This window comes from Melospiza melodia, chromosome 3 (genome assembly GCF_035770615.1).
Source record: "Melospiza melodia melodia isolate bMelMel2 chromosome 3, bMelMel2.pri, whole genome shotgun sequence".
Classification (NCBI taxonomy): Eukaryota; Metazoa; Chordata; class Aves; order Passeriformes; family Passerellidae; genus Melospiza; species Melospiza melodia.
The window spans coordinates 11,135,025-11,158,912 of NC_086196.1; the positions used below are offsets into that span (position 1 = coordinate 11,135,025).

At 40.9% G+C, this 23,888-nt stretch overlaps 2 protein-coding genes across 2 annotated transcripts; one reads left to right on the forward strand and one right to left on the reverse strand.

Moving 5' to 3' along the window:
• Nucleotides 1-1,179: 1,179 nt before the first annotated feature.
• On the reverse strand, nt 1,180-10,697 carry CMPK2 (cytidine/uridine monophosphate kinase 2). The gene is made up of 7 exons (XM_063150555.1): nt 10,573-10,697; nt 9,505-9,580; nt 8,654-9,019; nt 8,201-8,315; nt 7,186-7,387; nt 5,788-6,021; nt 1,180-2,759 (listed from the first exon to the last, which is right to left on the reverse strand). The coding sequence occupies exons 1-7, from the start codon at nt 10,695-10,697 to the stop codon at nt 2,639-2,641; spliced, it is 1,239 nt and encodes a 412-aa protein (XP_063006625.1). The 3' UTR covers nt 1,180-2,638.
• A 5,070-nt stretch (nt 10,698-15,767) lies between these two features.
• RSAD2 (radical S-adenosyl methionine domain containing 2) lies at nt 15,768-21,301 on the forward strand. The gene is made up of 6 exons (XM_063150804.1): nt 15,768-16,265; nt 16,453-16,614; nt 17,086-17,315; nt 18,118-18,267; nt 20,007-20,039; nt 20,609-21,301. The coding sequence occupies exons 1-6, from the start codon at nt 15,932-15,934 to the stop codon at nt 20,771-20,773; spliced, it is 1,074 nt and encodes a 357-aa protein (XP_063006874.1). The 5' UTR covers nt 15,768-15,931; the 3' UTR covers nt 20,774-21,301.
• The last annotated feature ends 2,587 nt before the right edge of the window (nt 21,302-23,888 follow it).

Sequence of the window (23,888 nt, forward strand, 5' to 3'; positions counted from 1 at the left end):
AGTGCTGTGTCATGGCTGAACCTCCTTCCCACAGGATGTCTTACACAGCAAGCACCCTCCAAAGCCGCAGGAAAACATTTACATTCCAAGGAACTGACTTCTGAATCTGCGTGGAAATACCTGGGAGATTACAGGTCTTTCAGACACTTAAACATTAAAATCCTGACCTCTTGTGGCCATCAAACTGTCCAGCAAAACTTCTGTCAGTTTCTAATGCAGGCGATGTTCTTGCTGGGTGCAGGATGGTAATTTGTATATTGCTGCTCCCAGACCTGCCTGTGTGCCAGAAGCCATTGACAAACCTCACATTTGAACACCTCTGTGGGCCCAGAGGAGGCCACAAATGAGATCAGAGGGCTGGAGCACTTCTCCTACAAAGGCAGGCTGAGAGAGCTGGGGCTGTTCAGCTTGGAGAAGGGAATGCTTTGGGGAGACCTTAAAACAGCCCTCCAGTACCTAAAAGGGGAGATTTAGATTAGATAATTGGAATAAATTCTTTACTGTGAGACTGTTGAGGCGCTGAAACAGGTTGCCCAGAGAAGCTGAGGATGCCTCATCCCTGGATGTGTTCAAGTCCAGATTTAATGGGCCCCTGAGAAACCTGATCTAGTAGGTGATATCCCAGCCTGCAGCAGGGGGTTTAGAAATAGATGATCCTTAAGGTCCTTTCTAACCTAAGCAATTTTTTTTTTGTTCTGTGATTTGTCCTAAATGTAAATAAAGTCTTTTTAGACACTGTGGACAAAAATCTCCAGAAATGGGAAGCATGGGAGTGGGTCTACACATTAACATCCTGCATGTGGCACAGAGCTACTTGCAGACCTTTAATTCTAACAAAGAGAAAGGGAATGTTTGTTTTGTCTACCTTGCTTTGCTATTCTCCTAGTCTGCATCAGTAGATTTGGGTTATAGAAAAATTTAGACTATGAATATATTCTGCATGTGTGCAATTGATAATATCTGATGTGAATTTTTGCAGATATATACAATTATTGCACCACTTCAAATATGAACCTAAACTTCTAAGAACCCAGCATCAAAACCCAGAAAGTCTGGCTTCATGTGCAAGTGTACGTAAGGACAAAGGGCAAGTGGAGTTTCTCTGGATGAGTGATCTTTTACCTGCACAAGCTAAGGCTACACAATATTTAGGACAGGCACATATTTGCACCCTGATCATTCATATGCAGTAGTGTCTTTAATATAAGAATTTCCTCTATCCAGGACTGAGTACCTGAATACTTTATAATTTCTAAAATAATTGGAGCATCTACAAGTATGCATTTTCAGTCTGCATGTATGGCAAATCCAAAGGCTGCTGAAATACAAATAACATACAAAACAAAACAGCATCCATTTCTAGAATTTATAAATTTATAGAATGTATAACTTATATAATATATTAATAGCATACTCAAAACCATTAAACAGTGCATGAATAAAATGTATTTTTTAGAAGTTTTTCTTTCTATCACCTTGTATATACAGACTGGACACAGGAACTACAGTACTGAGTATATTATTATTTAGAAGACAGATTCATTGATAATTGCACTCGCTTAAAACAGGAAAGTAAGTAAAAGTGTTTTAAATCAAATTTATATTTTAAGATTTTTTTTTTCTGGAACTGCAGCTTTATTTCTGACCTCACAAAGGCTTATCCATATGTTTAGTTTTACACTTAGGAGTTCAACTAATGTGCATAAAAATAAGCTTTTGCAGACCTGAAGTCTTGATGCAGACCTGAAGTTTCTGCGTTCACATTCAACCTGTTTGAACACCCACATAAGAAAGAAAAGATGAACTCAAAAGGTGCAATCATTACCACTGCTCAGAATCTCTGAGGTTTTTCATTTCACATTCTCTCAAAAGAAGATTAGTTCTCATTAACAAATATTAATAGGATAAAGTTTTGTAAAAAATATTATAGTGATTATTTTTAAGTTTTTAGTTTCCGGTTCTCCTCAGGTCTCTGTTTCTCATTTGCTGGCATTGTCTGGGTTCCCTCTGAAAATATTCATATATATAGATATTTCATTTGAATATATAAACAGGCTTGGACTTTATCACTTACAGCCCTTGGTGTTTACTGGCACCTTTTTACAACACATTTTTTCCACGATGCTCATCATAGCAACAGCTGCACATCCTCCATACCAAAAAAACCCCTCAACACTGGGCACTGGATTTTCTGTTCCTAAATGTTACAATCATTTTATGGTTTTAGTGCTTATGATATTTTAGCCTCTCCTTGGGCATCTAATGCTCCTGATGCAGTGCAGCAAATTTTGGCACACAATGGATTGGGGAATAAGTTCTCCTGGTGAAGAAGATGCAACATGATAGGATCTCAAAATGTCCTGGTGTCAGAAAGCACTCTGAGGCACTTCATGCATGACTGTAGTATGCCTGTTTCTTTACAAAGAATGCTGAATGATGTGAGTACCACTTTTCTGTATTTTGCCTTATACAGAAGAGTAGCAACCACAAAACAGATAACCTGCACCGATTACTGTTGACAGAATAAAACCGTGTTCAGTATTTCTGTGAGACAAAACAAATCACTGTACATTTTCAGGTACCAAAACAGTGGAGCAATAAAAAGTATCTTTTAAGTGCTACTACACAAAAGTTGCTTTCAAAAAACACAGTGCTTCTTAATTAGTTGTAGAACAGTCTTGAGAACCTCTTCTTTGGAGGGACTGGCATCAACCTCTTGGCATGCAGGATTCACCATCCTTCTGTATGACTCTTCAACTCTAAAAACAAAACACAGAAAAATAGAGAAATTAAACTTCAAAATGCAGGGATATGAAATGAAATTAGTCATCAGTCTCAGAAGACAGTGCTTACACTGCAGAGACGGAGGATAGAAAATCTAATATGAAGCTAAGAATGAAATCTCCAGCAAAGAGCAATAAACCATTAGGAACTATTACAATGTAAATCTCAAACCATGCAGTTTCCTCGACATTGATCTCCAGAGCTCCAGCCCTATTAACAAGACATGGCATAAAGTATTTCTTTCTTTACAGCTTGTCACTGGATACAGTTTGGTACAGCAGTAGAGCGGACAGTTTTCTTCTAGCACCTGAATTAATTTTTTTCATTTTCTGCTAAGGTATCTCTGAACTATATGGCATTGCATTGTGTAATTGTGCTCATTGACTGATCTCAGCTTTGACTCACTAGATTACTGAGTTGACATATCATTCAACCCCTTCCTCTGATCAACTAACCAGATGAATAACAGGATAAAGTACAGGATGCAAACCTCCTCACTTAGGCCATAAGCATAATGCAGAACCCTCCCACATTGTGTCTTTGAGGGTGTGAACGGGGATGTGAATATTATTGTCTATGTTCCCATAATGCCATTCAGGACAAAAGTCACAAGACAAATCAAGGAAGATTCTGGATGTTCTCATATTCAAATTGACAAAATGAACAGGTAGAAATAACTAAAAGCTTTCTGACATGAATATGCAGTAACAGGATTAAAATGTAAAAGATGCCTAAATGGCAGTATATTCCCTAGCTAACTCATCCCTCTGCAGGTCCCACTATATGAGCTGGGTGTCCACACAGAGTTTCTGTCAAAATTAGGCAATCACAGAATCATAGAATGTTAAGGGGCTGGAATGGGCCTTAAAATTCATCTAGTCCCAGTCCCCCTACCATGGTCAGGGATACTTCCCACCAGACCAGGTCGCTTAAGGCCTTACCCAACCTGACTATGAACACTGACAGAGTTGGGGCATCAACAGCATCTCTGGGCAACCTGTTTCAGTAGCTCACCATCCTCAAAGTTAAAAATTTCTTACTAATAGCTAACCTAAATTTCCCCTCTTTCCATCTGTATCCATTACTCCTTGTGCTGTCACTACAGTTCCTGATGAAAAGTCCCTCTCTGGTTTCCCTGTAGGCCCCTTCAGATACTGGAAGGTTGCTATGAGGTGTCTACTCAACCTTCTCTTTTCCAGGCTGAACAGCCTCCCCTTTCTCAGGCTGTCTTTGTAGAGGAGGTGCTCCAGTTCTCTCATCAATTCTGTGACCCTCCTCTGAGCTTGCCCCAAAAGTTCCATGACCTCCTTATGCTGGGGACACCAAAACTGGACTCAGCACTCCAGGTGAGGTTTCACAAGACCAGTGTATAGGAGGAGAATCCCCTCCTTCAACCTGCTGACCATGGTGCACAGATGCAGCCCAGGGCACAGTTGGCATTCTGGGCTGTGAGTGCACGTTGCCAGCTCATAATGAGTTTTTCATCAACCATCACCCTCAAGTCTTTCTTTGTAGGGCACTCTCAATCACTTCTCCATCCAACATGTAGATGTGCTCGGGATTACCACAACACAGGTGCAGGACATTGTACTTCCTTCCCTTTGTGGAATTTCATGAGGTTAACACAGGCCCACCCCTCAGGCCTGCCCAGGTTCCTCTGAATGGCATCCATTCCCTCCAGTATGTCCACTGCACCACACAGCTTGGTCTTGTCAGCAAAGCTGCTGAGGGTGCACTCACTTCCACTGCCCATGTCACCAAAAAGATGCTGAATAGTATCAGCCCCAGCAGCGACCCCAGGGGACACCACTTGTCATTGGTTCCCATGTGGACAGTAAGCCATTGTGTGCTGCCATCCAGCCAATTCTTCATTCACTGAATGGTCCATTGATCAAATCCATGTCTCTCAAATCTGAAGATGAGGATGTCATGTCAAACACTTTGCATGTTACTGTCACATGTCATGTCACTGTCAAACACTTTGCAGAAGTCCAGGCAGATATCATCATCTGCTCCATTCACCAATGTTGAATTTGTCAGGCAAAGTCTCCCCTCTGTAAAGCCACTTTGGCTTTACAAATTATAACCACTTTTGACTTTACAACATTTTTAAGGTATACCATCACTAGAAATTTATAATCCTAAAGGTAGATTTCAGCCTTGCTTGTAGATATGGAAACCAATGTTCAGGTGTCTCTGTTGAGGTATCTACATGAACACTGAGTATTTGAGTTTCCACCTTAGACAAAGATGATCTAATCAATACATTTGGCAGAGCCTAGACAGCAATTCAGCACACCCTGAAGCAGGATACCTAGGGAGCCATTCAGTTGCTTAAATTAATGTACCTAGTACTGCTTGAGATGCTCTGGACTATCTCATTTAGCTTCCAGTTTCTAGCCCAGGAAGTGTACACAAGTTCTACATCACATCTCATATCAAAAGGTTTTAAATACTTAAATTTAGATCACTGAGCTCCAAAGAAGTGGTGAGATAAATCACTTTGAAGGCTCCATTAAAGGTAGTGACAATACTGGTACCTGAAACACTTTGTACAACTAAAGACATCTACAACAGGATTTTTTTAAATTTTATTCTCTTAATCTGGAGCTCAATTCCAGAATTTCCTGGGGAAATGTGTGCTTCATCTTCTTGCCTCCTAGTCCTGGAACCCTTAAGTCCATTTCCTTCATGACCTCAATAAGAAAGATGCAAAAATAAAAGCAGCAAAGCAAAATAGAAGTATTTTAACTCAAAGATCCTTTACAATGAAATTATACATCTGCATCTTTCAAACACTTTCAGTTAGCAGTGAGAGAATTTACCCTCCCTGACAGCCATGCATTCTTTCAAAAAAAAAACCCACCAAAAACCTAACAAAAGCTTATACAAAGGAAATTCTTGTGGAAATTCTTGTCCCAATAACATGGGAGGCACATTTGTTATTGATCCCAGAGGGACCAAGATTGCCTCCAGCCTCTTATTCCCCATTAAAGGAATTACCTTTGGCGAAACAAGCTGTTTGCTTCCAACTCAGCTTCCTCCTTTGTTTTCTCCAGCCCCCGATGCTGAAGTCTCCGGACTCGTTCTTCAGGGTCAACAGTCAGGAGAAGCACAAGATCAGGTTTAAGCAGATCTTCAGGCCACTGATACACCTCATCTTGAGCTGGTGGAAGATCCTGGACTTCCCCACTTGTTTCAGTGGCAATTGCATAGGCAGCTGTGCTGTGCCAGTATCTGTCAGGAAAACACAAAATGGAGGGAGAGAAATTTTAAAGAGAACATTAATTCTTCAGTAATATAGGAGACAGTTGGCATTATAACAAGAAGTCAATAATGATGAGATAGGTGACACCATGGCTTTGAAGGGAAATAACAGTTCTGTGCTATCCATTATTTCTTAACAATGATAATAGTCAGTGCACTATTCAGAGTTAATGTGAACTATTAATTAAAACATTATGTAGAGACTGTTTCAAATACTCCTGTCAAAAGAAAGTCTCCTGATATATTGAGACAGGTCAAAGAAGAGTTACAATATATCTCAAAATCCTTTACCCTGAGTCCCCTTTTTTGTGATTCCCATCCTACTTAATGCAATAGATTTGGTAGTGAACATGCAGTCTTCACAAACATGTGAACGAACACAGGCATTACTAATGTTACTAATTTCACTTGCGTTTAATATTGTCCCTACTACAAGGCACTGTGTTTGATAGATTTCAGTGGATTTGAGGCTGGTTGAAAACAGCACTCACATGCAAATAAGGCATGTGTGCATGTGTGTCTGTGTGTGTTTTGTAGCAGGAGGTTACAGTAACACCTACTGAATAAAGCTAGAGGGTTCAATGTACATCTAGACTTTTTTATGAACAGTAATATTGTAAGCTGCCTACACATATAGTGAAAACCAGAAATAACACAAACTCAAAAAAGTAGGAAGTATATCTCTGTGTTTAAATTCACAAAGAGTAAGTTTACCTAACACTCAGTCATTCCAATCCACCCATATGTGAGACACATCTTGGAGACAGCCATGACCAGCAGCCCACAGTCTCCTCTGGTTTGTCACAAAACCCTGGTTTAGCTCAGGATGCACAGCCTGTGCCTTCACTATTCCTAACTGAAGATGTAACAATTTTCATGTTTCCTAAAGCTAGTTATGAGTATTACACTGATTGAAGTTCCCTATTTTACTGTTATCATAAATGTTACTCTTTAAAAGATATAATATTTATCTGACTCTCTGCAGAGTGCTTCCAAAAAAACCCTGAACAAACTACAAAAAATCCCAAAACAAAACCCCTGAAGAAACACAGAGACAATCACTGACTGCTTGCAACACTGCAAGAACAACTGTATGATGGCACTGATATAAGAGGGCTTCTTAAATACACAAACCTGTCTATGATCACAGGTGCCTGAGTGGATGCTTTTGCTATCTCTGAAGCCAGAATGTAGTTGCCGGCAGCATAAAATGCTCTTTTGATGGGTGTTCGCTCGTCATCAAATACAGTCCTCCACTGGCTGATGCAGGGTGGTGGGGACCGCAGCAGGATGCCATTCAGGGTGTCCTTAACAGCCTGGGTCACTGTGGTTTTGCCTGCATTTCATTTACAGAAGGAAACATTAATTATATTATTTACCAGATACACCTGAGTTTAAAAACTGAAAAACGCTCCTGTCTGCTCATGTGGAATACAGGTTCTGACATCTGAATATGTAACCCGAGCATCTTGTCATAAGGTTTCCAGTGGAAAATGATTCTGAGTCTGGTTGCAGGAATTATTACTCCTCTTCCTGATCTCTGGGCCTTCCAGTCCTTCCTTTAGCCAGCTTTCAGTTTTCATTTCCTTAAATGCATTAGGTGCACGGCAATTTCTCTATATATTCATGGCAATTTCCCTATCTATTAATTTATAACATTTTTCCCGGCTGCAATTTATGTGAATGTTGCCATGCTGATCATCCAGTTCCTTCTTTATAGGAGGATTTTCAGTTATCTTTAACTGACAAGTCAGAAAACAAAGTTAGCCAGAAGTAAGTAATATTTCTCTTTTAGACAAACTGCTGGCAGCTCCCCAGACTACCACTAGTTTAATTCATTTATTTGAAAACTCTCCAGTAAAAGTATGTTTCATCATCTGCACAAGAAATTTAATTTTCAATATTTCACTCTGTATTTTTTCATTTGCATAGGTAAGGAATTAAACTACTGAATGTAAATTAGCATACACTAATCTTTTACAAGTAAGAGAAGACAGATTGGCATTTGTAATTATTAATTCCATATCTGTCACAGGTTTCCGAGATTTTTTAAATTTTATTTTAACGCCTGATGTCTAATAAAAAACATAGCAGTTGCTCCTTTCAACAATTTCTCGTCTGTGATTCTTCAACCACACGTTGATCTTACCTGTGGCATCCAGGCCCTCAAAAACTATGACGGGAAAAGATCCCTTTTTTTGGTGCTCTGGGCATTTCTCCAGCAGGTCGAGTACTGCCTCAGCCTCTGGGATCCGTTCTGCACACTGCAAGGAGCGATCACAGCATGCGTTGGCTCGGAAGGGACCTGTAAAGACCATCTAGTCCAACCCCCATGCAGTGCACTGGATCATCCTGAACTAGATCAGGTCTCTCAGAGCCCTGTCCAGCCTCGCCTGGAATGTTTCAAGCGGTGGAACATCCATCACCTCTCCGGGCAACCTATGCCAGTGTTTCACCACGCTCACCGTAAAAAACTTCTTCCTTACACCTGGTCAGAACCTGCCCTCCCGTCCTTTAAAACGATTATCCCCTGTTCCCGCGGCACCCTCCCGCCCCACGGCTCTGGAGAGCCAAACTCGGGCTGCGCGCCCGCGGCGCTGACCTGGCGCAGGCGCTGGCGGAGGGCGCTGGCGGAGGGCGGCAGGGCGCGCACCGCGCACCGGGGGCCCGGGGAGCCCGGGGCGCAGCGCCCCAGCATCGCCGGGAGCAGCGAGCAGCGAGCCGGGAGCAGCGAGCAGCGAGCCGGGAGCAGCGAGCAGAGAGCCGGGAGCAGCGAGCCGGGGGAGCAGCGAGCAGAGAGCCGGGAGCCGGGAACAGGGAGCCGGGAGCCGGGAGCGGCGATCCCGACCAGCGGCACAGCGAAGGGGGCGGGCGGAGGCGGAGGAGGAGCCAGCGGGAAACGAAACTGGCCCGGCCGGCCGGGAAAGCGCCCGTCCGCGGGGAGCAGCTCCTCGGAACGCCCTTCTGCCTTCCCCGCCCCGCGTCACTGGCACCGGGTTGAACGGGCCCGCTCCTGCGGGGAATGGGCGGCAGCAATCACGGGATGTAAGGTCCCAGTGTTTTGCGGAGAAAAGAAGAAACCTCACAACTTTATAAAAGTTGTAAAGCCCGGTATGCCTTTATTACGACGCGCGCCGGACGCAAGCCTCCCCAAAAGGCATGCGTACCCCTGAAGACCTCAGGTCTCCTTTTATCCCCCTTCCAAATGCATATGCATACAGTTTCACAATAGGTTCATACATATTCATTCTGTGTGACATTTATCGCCAGTTCTTCTTTATCAAAGGAATTCCTAGGTCGGGGGTAAATTGACCTTGTGGTCATTTCTATTTTTCTTTCTCTGTCTCCTTGTTGTCTCTGGAATGCGGCTTTTCCTTCAGCTTTGGCCTCACAGACTTTTCACCTCTCCTAGACACTTCACCTAATTCAGAATGGATCTCTACTCTGTCTCACCAGCCTCGGGATCCGGCCCGCCAGCTGCAAAGGGTTGCATTCCCACGGATTCCCGTGGCTGAATCCTGACGATCTTCTAAAAAAAAAAAAAAAAAATTAAAAAAATTAGATGTGCAAATATGCTCCACTGGCCCAAAATAACAAACAAGTCCTAACCTAAACTGAACTACTTTGTTGAGTTGCAGTGCCCAAGCAACGCTGGGCTGTCAGGCATATCAGTAACTTGACCCCATTATTTGGTAATTCAGTGCCTTGATATCAAGACCAACAGGCACAAATAATTTTGGGGGTAAACTGGACTTTTAGAAGGCTGTTGTCATTTCCAAGCAATTTTGCCAAGGCCAATTTCAGCTTTCATCAGTTCAGATGTATGAACCATGAACACTGCAAATAGCAATAGCACAGTCTTAGTCTTGTGACAGCTGCTATGAGTAACATTGCCTAAAATGTAATTTTTGAGTTTTCAGAAGATGTAACTTAAAATGTTGGAGAACCTGCGTCTCTTTAGGAAACTTCTCATTTACAATAGTTGGAGAACTGCCACTTAGAGATATCTAAAGTTAAACTTCTGACATGTTTTTTGAACTAATAGACTCTGCAAGAAAATCCTTGGAAACCTGTCTTCCTCTGGTCATCTCAAACGCCTGCACAAATACCTTTTACTTAGTGTAACTGCAGGGAGAGGGGAGCAGCTGGGAGGCAGTACCAGTTGCAGATCATCTGTACTAGTTGGAAACTGCCCATCTCAAAGAAGCTGTTGGAAGTCTGGGCCAGAGCCACAGCTGAGAACATAGCCTTGGAAGCTCTTCAGTACAGTCCCAGCATCATGTGCCAAAATTCATTTGGTTCTTTTTAAGGCTGTTTCATACCTGAGAACTCCAGCACTATTCCACGTCACTCAAACACATGGCTAGGGCATCTGGGTACGGATACCAGAAGACACAGGGTAAAACATGGTTCATTGTACAGGAAGCTAATAGATAGTTTTAAGACCATAATAATACACACTGATTAAGAGTAGGGACTCTTGTCAGCCAATATTTTGTCTGGCAGAATGACATGCTGTACATGCCTGGCTTGTCCATGGTCCCTTCTACTAGTCCTTGTGCTCCTCCAGCCTCCACAGTCACTAAACCAGGAATGCTGAACAGTACATCCTCATCTTTCAGCACCTGTTGTGGTTCCTTGCTCATGGAGTTGGCTAAATGCGATACAATCTACCTCCATAAACCCCTGTGCTCTCCAATCCCAGCAATCCTACTGTTGCATAAAAATTTTGTAAGTTTTAAACACACATCTTTATTTCAACAAGTGCCCCTTCTAATAATGTTACTGGTTTTGGTGAATAACAGTTCAACATTCAGTTTATTTATTACATACAGGATTTTTTTAAAGATCACTCAGATTTTGCCTTCAGCTTTTTCATGTCAGAAATTACAGCCTCTATCCCTTGGTAAGGCAGCTGCTTCATCCCCTTGATCAGTTAGAAACAAGGATAACTTCTTTAACTGTGAGGTCCTGCTAAGATGTGGAGACCTGAACTGGACATCTAGTCAGGGTGTGGTTACACTTACCAAAGTTTCACAGACTAGAAGAGTAATGCAATCTACCTTGTTTCTGGGTGACACTAAGCTTTAAGCTGACTTTTTTTCTCTGCTTCCTCCTGCAGAGCCATTGATTTCAGAGGGGAAGCCACAGTGACTAAGATGTCCTTCCTGAGCACAAGTGCCACTGCTGAGCTCAGCATCAGGTTTCGATTACTCTTTTGGATCTGCACTGCCTCACCTTTATCTGTACTGAAACTTACCTGCCACTTTTCTGTTTATTTGTTTGCTTGAGGTCCAATTGACTTGCAGCCAAGTTTCATTTCAAAAGTGCTTGTAAACCTGGCCATTTCCCTCACTGACCTCTCAGCTTTTTTTTTTTTTTTTTTTATTGTTGTTGGCTTTTTTTGTTTGTTTTTTCTCCAATGCTACTGTTGCCTTTCCCCTCTCTGCTGAACAAACTGAAAGAACTTACTTTCATTTTCTCTTTTCCCTTTTCCCATCTCATAACCTAGTTACAACTATTCCTGAACCAAGCTGGTGGTGATTCCTTCATTTATAGTAGGCTTATGAGATCATTCATAATAGGCATGTGATGCCTGTTCTCCTGCCTAATTACTTTAAAGTACCCTCTTTCAGGATTCAAGTAAAAATATAGGAAAAGAAAGTTGTCGTTTTATGCCCAAGATGCTTTGTTGTATTTAAAATCAGTGGAGACAGTATGACTTTTTCAGCCTCTCTACAAGGACCTTTATAATTTTTTCCTCTGTATAATATGAAGCAATGTTGAAGAACAAATGTGCTAATTATGTACAAAACACTGCTCAGGAGCATTTTTACATCTTTGAGTGTCTACTGTGCTTACATAGAGCTATAGGGATGAGATACAGAGACAAGAAGAGGCCATATGAATATTCAAAAATTTTTGATCCACACAAAATGGAAAAAGAGAAAAAAAATACAAAACCAAACCATGGAAATTGATTAGCCTGTAACTTAAGAATATATCTAAGTGTACAGTCCTGTAAACAGCTGTCTGATACACAAGCAGGAAAAACTTAAGTCAAAGGCACATAAAATGGGTAGGTACATGGAATACACATAAATAAAACTGCTCTTTTAATGCAAAATAAACTTTAAAGAATATCAATAAATGGCCCTCCAGTAAAGAAAAAGATCTGGGGATAAGACAATAAGAACACAGAAGGCAGTATAGTGTGAGGCCAAGAGAGATTCCTCTTCTGCCCATGACAGTGGCCACTGCCAGATGTTTGGGGGAGGTTACAGAAAGGACACAGAAAAATCCTTCTCTCAACATACTTTTGTCAAGAAAGGATCTGATGATCCTTGAGGTCCCTCCCAACCTGGTATTCTATCATTCTAAAAGTCTATGATCTTTTCCTAGACCACAGAAATCATCTTTTTAATACATCTTGAATGGGAATTCACATCTACACTATTAAGGGTCCATGGTGGACTTCTTTCAAATGTGCCTAATCTGTATCCATATTCATATTGTGTGTTTCATATGTCTTTCATAATTTAATTGCATGTGGGTTTGAGCTTTCTGTTTGGTAACTTCCCCTTGGATTTTTTCATCCAAAGGAGAGCTGAGTCACTCTAAGTACAAGGTTCTTGACAGATTTGCATTTATAGTGCTGCAGATGCAATGAGAAAGCAATAGTTTCCAGATGAGACTACAGCAAAAAGTAATATATTTACCAAATGCTAAAATTGCATCTGCCATTGCTTGATTTGCATGAGTTGTCTAGTTGTCCTTGGATGGTTTCTGGTCCTCCCAGGTGATGTGATATGACTCCTCTTTTAACCTTTTTTATGTTACTGGTTTGTATCAGTAGTTTCGTTTGCCTAGCAAAATACTGTTTGACTGGAACTGCCAAATGGCCCCTCTGGAGAAGCAATACATTTATTTCAAATATAAAATTACATTATTCGATAAATATTATACAGGTTTTGCTTTTCTAGCAACTAGGCACAAGAGCATTATCTATGCTTATCCCTTTGGATTCTTCCATGCTAGTTGTGTACTTATTTACTATCTAGTGCACCATTAATAACATTATTCAATAATTTTTGAAAAATTATATTAATCTTTAAAGGGTTTTTAGATACAGATTTGGAATACAGAAACATTTTTATTACTGTGACTCCATTGTGTAAGAGGGCTTCTATAGGAAGCTAGAGGAAAGAATCGTACTTCCTACAAATTTCAAAGAATATTTATGTTTGCTTTTCTGAGGTTTTTCCTGAAGGCATCAGGACAGAAAATTTCATTACAGTTCTAGCTTGCAATATTTCTTATAGATTCAAAGCTGTGCATAAAAATGCACATGTGTGTTTTCTTAAAGGCCTTACCATAGAGCCTGTGAGCTAAGACAGTTTGGGATGTAAAATGTGAGTGTCCTTCTGAAAGCTACTGGATCTTGTATATAGGAAGGGGCCACATCCTGGTCTGGGTTTACTTTGAGAGGCTTTACAGTAAAGCAGAGAGTGTAATCTGAAAACATACTTATTTGAGGCAAAAAGTAAAAAGAACTATAATTTCCATTTTTCTAAGAAAGCACTGATAGGATTGCAAAGAACAAGAAGCCTTGAGTATGCTTGGGTGCAAAGTTTTCTGCATGTTTTTTTCCTTGAAATGGAGATCTGTGTTTTCAAAGAAAAACAGTCCAAAACTGCTAATATTTTCATTTTCTGATTTATAGAGCAATATTTTTCTGACATGTTTTTGGAATGTTTGGGTATCAGATGTAATTCTTGTGTCGAGAGAAATTGGTAATCATCAAGGGTTCTTTACTGACTTAGGAAATTAAGTATTTTGAACCTAATTTTTCTGGCCAGCTGAGGTACTAGGCAACAAGCTTAGGGCTAGTCATGAGCCTTCCATCTCAAAGAAGAGAGAAAGAATGTAGTTCCTACACCTGCATTGGCTTAACTTGACATGAACAAGGGATATGAATGAGGACACAAGGAATTTGAATTGGGGCTAGAGAAGGTAACACATGAAGTAGGATTCCTACCATGCAACAGAAGGGATGTATGGAGTGAGGAAGAAAGAGGGCATATCAGAATTCTCCAAATTAATTGAAACATTGAAGCTACCAATTAGCAACTCCAATGTCAGATTTCAGTTTAAATTTGCATTGTCTTGTCCAGCTCCCTTTCCAATAATATTTTCAAGTTTGTGATCAACAAACTCTTTATTTATTAGAAAATAGTGCTTTTATCCTTGATCTTGTATCTTACATAAAGCTCAAGGAACTGGAAGAGCATATCGTTAACTCCTGCTGGAATTATCTCTGCTGATAGCCTCTCAGACCATTTTGGAAAGCCTCAGAAGTGAGATGTTTCACATCATGCTGCAGCATGTGAGGGGGCATTACTGGAGCCAGACACAGCAAGAAGTTTCTCATCCTGCCCTAGTAGTATGAACCTGTGCCAGCAAGAAACAGCTGATAGAAACAATAATAAAAACTGTTCAAACAATAAAAACTGCGCAGAATGGTTTTTGCTGATCCAGACATTATTCAGCCAGTAGATCACCTCCAGGAAAATGAAGGAAAGATGATGGGAATTCCACAATAGGCAATGACAAACCAAATTAACACTTCTTATTCACAAGCAGGTTTTGTTTCCCATGAAAATTGCACAGGATGAAGATAATTCTACCCCTTTTTTCAAAGGGGGAAAAAAGGGAAATAAAAAGAAGGGAAGATGAGGGCAAGACTTCTTGGCTACACCAGCAGTTCTGGCTGGGCTGGTCAATGGAAGTGAAGGAAGCTCCATTTTATGCCATTGACAACATGCAGGTGGAAGGTGTTAAGATTTGAGCATGACTCTGTACCTTGGCAATAGTGGCAATGTTAAACAGCCCACGCAAGAGTGAGGACAGGCTGAGTGAAGACAAAGTGAGGCTGAAAATTTGTGACAATCCTGTTGGTGTGTCTGAACACACTGGAAGACTGAAGATAGCACTGGTATTACCATGGAGGAGATCCTTCTCCAGCAGTACCTGTTGTACCACCAAGGAACTGAGGAATATGGAAACTGGCAGCTTTGTCCTGGTCTCTCCTGGTGTTACCACGAGCGGGCAGCCACCAATGTCTCACCTCAGGCTGCCAACTGTTCCTGCTGTTAAGGCTAACCATGTGCTCAACTTGGTGCAGCAGCTTTGCTTGAGGAGCATCATTGAGACCAAGAATCAAAGAACCCGCAATTACTTTCTTTTCATGTATCTGAAGTCATCAGGCTTCCTCACTTGGGTTGCTTTTCCATGCAAAACTGTTTAAACTTACAGGAGCTCTTGAATGCCTGACAAAGGTGCAGTGCAGTTATACAAACTCAGTTTTCCCCCTGCTACACGAGTTTAACGACAGGAGCCAAAGTCACTGAGACCTCACGCACCAAAAGGGGTCCTAGATGCTAGACCTGCTCAAACCCAGAGGTGCTCCAACCTGCTCCCAGCCCCTGCTCCCAGCCCCTGCGGTGGCCGGCGCCGAGAAGCGGCTCTGGAGCGTGGGGACTCTGCAGTCACGGGTGGGGCAGGCGGGAGAAGGAAAACACCGCGTCTCGGTGCCAAGTTTCGCTTCTGGGAGAAGGGAAAACGAAACCGAGCTGTTCCTCGCCGTGCAGGACGGCGGGGCGGGACGGGCGGGGAGGGGAGGCGGTCCCCGCACATTTAAGTGCGGAGCGCCGACACCTCTCTGCAGCCTGCGAGCCGAGCCGAGCCGGGTCGGATTGAACTGAACCGAGACCAGCCAAACCGACTTCAGGCTAATCAAGTCCAGTCGAACCGTGCCCAGGAGGGTCCGAAGCAGCAGCGCATCTCGCCGGATCCGAGCCGAGCCGAACCGAGCCGAGCCATGCAGCTGGTCCTGCTGGCCCGGCTGCTGTCCGTCGGGCGGGCGGTGCTGGCGGCGCTGCGAGGGCGCCTGGGCGCGCTGTGCTGGAGCCTGGCTCCCCTGCCCCTGTCCCTGTCGCTGCCGCTGTCCCTGTCCCTGCCCTGGCGGGACTCGTCCCCCCGGCCGCAGCGGGAGCAGGAAGGGGACGACGCGGCCCCGACGCCCACCAGCGTCAATTACCACTTCACCCGGCAGTGCAACTACAAGTGCGGCTTCTGCTTCCACACGGCCAAGACCTCCTTCGTGCTGCCCCTGGAGGAGGCCAAGCGGGGGCTGGCGATGCTCAAGGAAGGAGGTGAGTGCAGGAGAGGTGGGTCCGGAGGGAACCGGGGAAGAGAGACCCCGCAGGACCAAGTGCCGTGGAAAAAGTTATCCCGGGGATGTCCCTTGTCCCGCTGCCGTGGGGCATTGATTACATTGAACAGGAGCAGGCGATGGGCAGCAGGGGTTGTTCATAGCATCTTTCTTCGGTCCTTCTCTAGGAATGGAGAAAATCAATTTCTCGGGAGGAGAACCATTTCTTCAGGACAGAGGCGAATTTGTAGGCAAACTGGTCCAGTTTTGCAAGCAGGAGTTGGAGCTCCCAAGTGTCAGCATTGTCAGCAATGGCAGCCTGATCAGAAAGCAGTGGTTCGAGAAGTACGGTAAGGAGGGAGCACGGGCACAGCTGCACTGGCAGGGCTGGAGAGCCTCCATGGGGCAGCCTCACCCATGGATGGGCTGGGGGGCAAGTGGGAGATGGTTTCTTAGTGCTTAATTTTTAGTAAATGCAAATCAAATGTAAATGCCAGTGAAACAGTGTTGATTATCTCCTGTAAAGGTAGGCATTATACCACAAAAACCTTCTGGTATAATGGTGCAATAAAACAATAATTACACCATTATACCAAATGTTTCCATATGTTCCACCTGTTTCCATATTGCTGGGGACACACACACACACAATGTGTTTCTATGCTGCTGTTGCTGTGGCTTTTGTGGTTGATGGGATGACTCCACAGAACTGCATTTACTGGCATTTTGCGTCAGATGACAAGGAAGTGAAAATGACTAGAGTCCTGACAGCTTTTAGCTGATGGACTGGATATTAATCAATTTTTAAAACTTGTTTTCAGGTGAATATTTAGATATTCTGGCAATTTCATGCGATAGTTTTGATGAGGATGTCAATGTTTTAATTGGCCGTCGTCAAGGAAAGAAGAACCATGTGGACAATCTCCATAAACTGAGGCAGTGGTGCCGAGAGTATGCTGTTGCTTTTAAAATAAATTCAGTCATCAACAGATTTAATGTTGAGGAAGATATGAATGAGCAGATCAAGGCACTGAACCCTGTGCGCTGGAAGGTAAGAAAGTAGGATATACCACATGTTTCCTGTTCAAAGAAAAGTAATAATCAAGTCCTGGAGTTGTCTGAACCTCTGTTGACCTGAGTCTTACCTCCAGCTCCAGCCTGGGCTGGTGTCAGGAGCCTTCTTGTCAATGTTGCCTGGTGCTGAGATAGGTTCTAACTCATTCAGCACTTAAATGGAGCCCCGTAGATCAAGAATGGTTTTTTTTGGTTGTGTTATGCACAGAAAATTACTATTTCAGTGTGTCTAGATCTAGGTTGTTTTAATATATTAAAATTAGCACAGAAAGCCTTTAACATGTGAAAATATGTTATGATGTAGAGAAAATTAAAGTAAATAGATTTTTACCAAGATATAGGTGTATAATAATTTTATCTTACAGAGTATTAGAGGGTAGTGTACATGTATTATTTTTTTACTAGAAATGTTTGAAAATGGGTTGGTATAATGTGACATAAATATGGGAGAACTTGTGGATTAATTTCTCATTCTATGTCTCATGGATATTGTTATAGACACAGAATGACTCAGAAAAAAAAAACAAAAAACCAAAAAACACTGTAAGTGAAATCTCAGATAGTAAGGAAAATCACCATTTATAACATTTAGAGCTCTGTAATGTTAATTTACAAAAAGTAAATCTGCACCATGCCCTTTGTGGAGTATTCAGTTATCACAAGTTGTGTCATTTTGTTTCCACTGACAGAAAAATTAGGCATTGCTGCTGAGATTGAAATCTCTTATCCTCAAGGCAAGTGAAAACATAACGTCTTACCCAGGTGCTTTCTTCGTCCAGGTATTCCAGTGCCTGCTTATCGAAGGGGAGAACAGTGGTGAGGATGCTCTAAGAGAAGCAGAAAAATTTGTTATCAGTGATGAAGACTTTGATCGTTTCCTGGATCGCCACAAAAATGTCTCCTGCTTGGTACCTGAATCTAATCAGAAGGTAAAAATGAAACTGTCCCTTTGTAACTCTATTTTTAAATATTGCTAGAATATTTGAAAGGAACAAAAACTTTCATGGCAATTAATACTCTCCCTGTTAATAGTGGCTTAGAAGAGGTGCAGTGCAACTTTATCAGCAACTGCTTTTGTTATGGTGGAAGACAAGATTTTAAATTTTTAAAATTTTCTTTAAGGCTTTTCATTGACAACAAAGTTATTAGGAAGAGGAAAAGCCCATTGTTCCCAGTCCTGTGGATACTAATGGAAAAACCCATTGTTCCCAGTCCTGTGGATACTCTTCCTGACTTGGGCACAAGATCCTGAAAATTTCAGAGTTAATGTAAACACACTTTATAGTCTAAGTATAGTTTCCTAATGGAGATTGACTGTGATGTCACATTGTGCCAGTGTCACCCACCTACATGAACAAGACAGCATCCCAACCAGCATTGTATTGGGTACTGAGGAACAGTACCCAACTAATAGTGCTTTTGGGTAATCCCTCTCACAATAAAGTTGCATTTTTAACATTTTCTGTCTGAACTCCTTTGGATTGCACACTCAGGCTCTTTAATCAGGAGAAGACTCCTTGTGCTCCTGCAGAGCCTGCCAGTTAACTTGATCAGCTGCCATCCCGCTTACATTAATCACACTCTAAAGGACTTTGGTGCCTATGGCTCAGGCCATTTTGTAAATGCCTACAGATCCTAAAGATGGGATGAGGAGAGTTAGAAGACACTCTGTTAGGAAAGTTTATGAACTAGGTGAAGAAATAGCAAGTTGAACCAAGATCAGGAATGCATTAAATCTCCCATCTTGTGTTCCTTTTCTTTTCCACAGATAAGGACTGGAACTGTAAACTCTATTTACAGTTTACTTCTTAATGTATGTAGAGGTTAAGTGAGCAGACTGGGTTGCTTTTGCTATGTAAGACCTAAAAGTGGGGCTGTGCAGCTAGCATTTGAGGCATTTGGTGAGAGGGAGCACTCATCAGAGAAAGGGTTAAGATGAGAACCCAGAACTGTTTCTACTTTCTCTTTTTTTTTTTCCTTCATAATAGAAGTCATACAAAAAAGGCTTCCCATTGTAGGTTTGGTTCCAGAAAACTGTTTCTGATTTGTGGTAAACCTGTGTGAAAGATGAACACCAAATTGACCAGATTTCCTGTTCTACACAGCAGCAATCCCCAGCTACCCAGAGAATTTTAAGGAGGATTTAGGAGATGCCCACTTAGCTAAGCAAACATGCCTTATTTCAGCTGTTGGCATATTTATTTGTGGAGACCCGAGAGCTTTTTTACCTTTGAGCCAGCAGAGTACCTTTGTTTGGTGGGGTTATAATTAAACATTCCAGTTAAAATGGTCATGTCATTTGTTTGGAAAATGGCATAATCATTCCAGCATGCAAAACTTTAAGTTCTTCTGGTGTAGAAGTTAATAGAAAACTTGGATATTATTTAAAATACCTTTGCCCAGTTGGGCACCCACATTTCACTTAGAAACCAGAGAGGCAATATTCCAGGAATTACTAATTTATTCATACATAAAGTTTTTCTAGCAATTCTGTCATTTATTTCTATAAATTTCATCCAAGCTCACTGAAACAGTGGTGATACAGCAACTGTTTCAAAGATTTGTATCAGACCTTGAATGAATAGTTGCTTGTTTTGTCCCTCCTTTTTCAGTGGAATGGAATTTTGATTTGTACATTAATTTAGTTTTTTCTTTTGGTCTATTACAGATGAGGGATTCATACCTCATTCTGGATGAATATGTAAGTATTTTTTTGATACATGGTATTTGTATGTTAATATATGTATGTATACAACAGTGAGAACCAGTTAATTTACTCTGCATTCTATAAAAAAATTTTGCCATGTAGTACAAGGAAGAGATGTGATTTATGCCCATCAGACATGTTGTGAACTACAATACAGCATGACCTAAGGAGGCGTTGCCATCAGCCTGCACACATAATCCTTGCATCACAAATCTCAAGGTGTAGATGTCTAGTTTTGCAGGCCATCTTTGCTTTTTTTCTTTAATATAAAAATGCAGAACTTGCCCTTGAAAGTTAAGTTTAAAAGTGCCAACTTAGTTTACATGTAACTGAAGTGACAGCATTTAATCTTCAAGAATTACGATATTGCTTTGTTCCTGCTAAGATTTGTCACATGTCTAACCATGAGTTTCTGAGCCTTCTGAGGACTACAGTGAACCTCTTCATGCACTTACATAGGCTTTGGTGGAATTGCAGTGCAACTTGCTTAAGTCTGTAGAAAACTTAAGCTTTTGCAAATTGGCTTTCTAACATCTTATCATCTTATCTATCTTATATTCCAGATGCGTTTTCTAAACTGTAGAAATGGGCGGAAAGAACCTTCCAAGTCCATCCTGGATGTCGGTGTAGAAGAAGCTATAAAATTCAGTGGATTTGATGAGAAGATGTTCCTAAAAAGAGGAGGAAAGTATGTGTGGAGTAAAGCAGATATGAAACTGGACTGGTGACTCAGTATACTGAGTTAGGGCAGTGCATTCTGTGAAAATAGGTGTATCTTATAGGTGAGTGTATACTTGTATCTAATGCTTTTAATTACACCTGATATTTTACACAGACTGATGTTCAGTATAACTGTACATGTGAATATGTTACATGCTTTTTAAATGCAGATTACATTGTCTATTACTTTCTTGAGCATGACCAAATACTTTCAGAGCTTTTACATGAACAGATCTCTGAAATAAACTTTCTAGTCCATTGCACCTAGGACTAAAAGGCAAACTGTTTTTATAAAATACTACATGAGTGTGCATGCCAGATAAGAAGCAAAAAAAATCCCAAACTCTAATTCATTTTAAATAGCTGCAGTGATGGAGAAGTCAAAATTCTTATCAGGACACACATTCTGCCTGTTTCTCAGGGCAAGATGGATTGCAGTTCCTGGGTAGATCACTGGAGGGCCAGCTGGCGGGTCTCTGGAAGCAACTTCTGCTTTTTTCCGGAGTAATAGAGGGTCAGAATCCGGGAATCGTTAAGTAATGATGTATTTAAAAGAAAATCAAGGAGGAAAAATTGGCAGTTTTTATTCTTTAAGACTTATTTGTAACAGAATCTTCTCCCTCTCCTCTGTATAAACACATGATATTTGCAAAAATGTTGGGGCATGTAATTTTCTGTGAAAACATATTTTTAGTCATGAAAAAATATTATATTCATTCATCCTAAAACCTAGAGGTGCATTTTACCTAATGATAAACATCATATTTCACATTGGAAATGTCCTTCAAATATTTGTTCTAACAAATATTTACAGGGAAACATTGTTTTTATTTTACTAGTATCTCAATTTTCCTTTCATCTGCAAATATTGATTTATTATTTTAAACTATTTTTGAAGTGTGGGCATATAGTTCTGATGAATACTCTTTCTTAAACTAATTAATACCATGTAGAACAACCTAACATATATCTTCTGTTGCATACTAGGTTTTTATTTTGCTAAGCTATGGAACTACAAATAACAAAGTTCATGTATCAAGCAACCTTGCTGTTCATAAACCTGCAGATTTTAAATGAAACTAACTTGTTTTTGTGAGAGCTACCTTTGATTTTAAAAGCAAGTAGCATCAGTATAAAATACAAAAAATTAAAAGAAAAATCCTCAAAACATGAAAAACAATCGAATGCACTGCCCTCATTCTTGGTTTTCTGGCAATTATTATGGCTTTATAATTGCAGTTTTTCAAATTTAACTAGTCCCATCCTCCCTCTGTCTGAAGGGCATGGTGATAGGCACTGCACAGTGAGATGGCACTACTCATTAATCCTGTCCCTGAACTCAATGCCTGGACTGTCTCACACATTTAAATATTTGCAGCAGCTGGGAGCCAGCATGCATTAAATGTACCACATAGAGAAAATGACACCTTATTCAATTTTTTTGGAAATGCTAATTGATTTTTTTAAAGAAGCTTTTTGCATTTTTGCATGAAAGAAATGTTTTGCATTCACCTAATGCATCTTCAAAGTTGAAGTGGGAAAATGCTTAAGTAGAAGCTGGTACTTCTGTGTAAAGGAAAGTGCTCTGAATACTCAGTGAAAATGTTTCCATTTATAATTCCTTCAGTTTCTATTTTTACTATCCTAACTGTAACTATACTCAGTGGTGCTCTTTTGTCCCTTTGTATTTTGCATTTTGCAGTCACAACATTTCCTAGACACTGACATTTCAGTACTTTTTTTTCTCGTATTAACACTAAGTGACATTTAAAATGTGGCCCACACACAGTAACCCCACAGTCTTTTGGCAGCTATTTCACTGACCTTGGCTGGAGCTCTCCCTGGCTCTATGGGCAGTGCAAATTTATGTAACTGGGGTTTGACTTCCCCTGCCCAGATATTAAATCTAGTCTCTTCCTCAGTACCTACACCCCACTGATAGAAAAGAAGCATTTTTCTTTGTTGCTGTCTCAGTCCCAGGATGGGGAAAGATTTAGTGGATCAATGTAGCAAAAAATCTACCACCCTGCAGCTTCTGCAAAAAATGCCAGCTGTAGCACAGCACACAGATATGAGGCACACAAACTCCTGTTCCCATCCAGAAATCCTGCCATTCTTTGCTTTGCATTTGACCCTGTAAATGGCTGTTCTTGTGCTTCCTCTGTGCCTACAGAGGAAACTGCAGGAGAAACAAGAAGGAAATGATGAAAATGTCAAAATCCAGCAAATAATGTACAGACATTTAAGATGGCTTTTGTTAGAAGGTTCTGTGTGCTTACCTTCTTAAAATGATAGGGATTTCACCTGCATAATTAGTAAAAGGTTTCTCCTCTGTGTGATGCTCCTTTTCAAAGGAAATATGAGTTCTGTACATTGGAAATTAAGAATCTCACATTACAGTTGGAGAGTAATTTAAGTTAATGAATAGCTATTGGCATTTTTATATGCAAAATTTATTGCTGTGTAAAACAACAAAAATTTGGCTACAGTTGATGAGTCTAGTTTATTTAAAAAAATTATAAACACAGTTCATATTGGAGCAAAAGTGGACTTTGAGCTTTCATTATGTAGTAGGGGCTACCTTTCAGTATGGGACTAGAAAAATAAAACAGAATTCAACACGGTTACTCCCAGGCTTAGTGATTACAGCTATGTTGTGATCCTGAAAAGTCAGGATTAAATTTAAGTCTTATAAGCACAGATATGCTTAACTGTAGCTTTGTGTATAATATCATAGTATTGCAGCTAAGCACTTGCTGAAGATGCTGAATTGGGAAGGAACTGGCACTGCATTCCACTAACATTATACAATTGTTTCTATTTGTAAAAAAATGTAAAGAATGAGTGTTTGGAAGGATGACTTCTGATAAACTTGTGACTATACCTTGGGTAGCAAGTAAAATTGTCACTTAAGATGCACTTTAGGATGCCCTTTTTCAGTATGAAGGATGCTCGTATATTTTAGGATGCCCTTTTTCAGTTTGAAGGATGCTCATATATTTGAATGTTACAAATGATCAATTTTGGACTGATAGTGTCAAATAATTAATGCTAAGTATTTCATGAGTATGTTGCACCTTTCAATAAATGTTTCTATTTTCCTAAGTTTGTCTGTATTTTTTT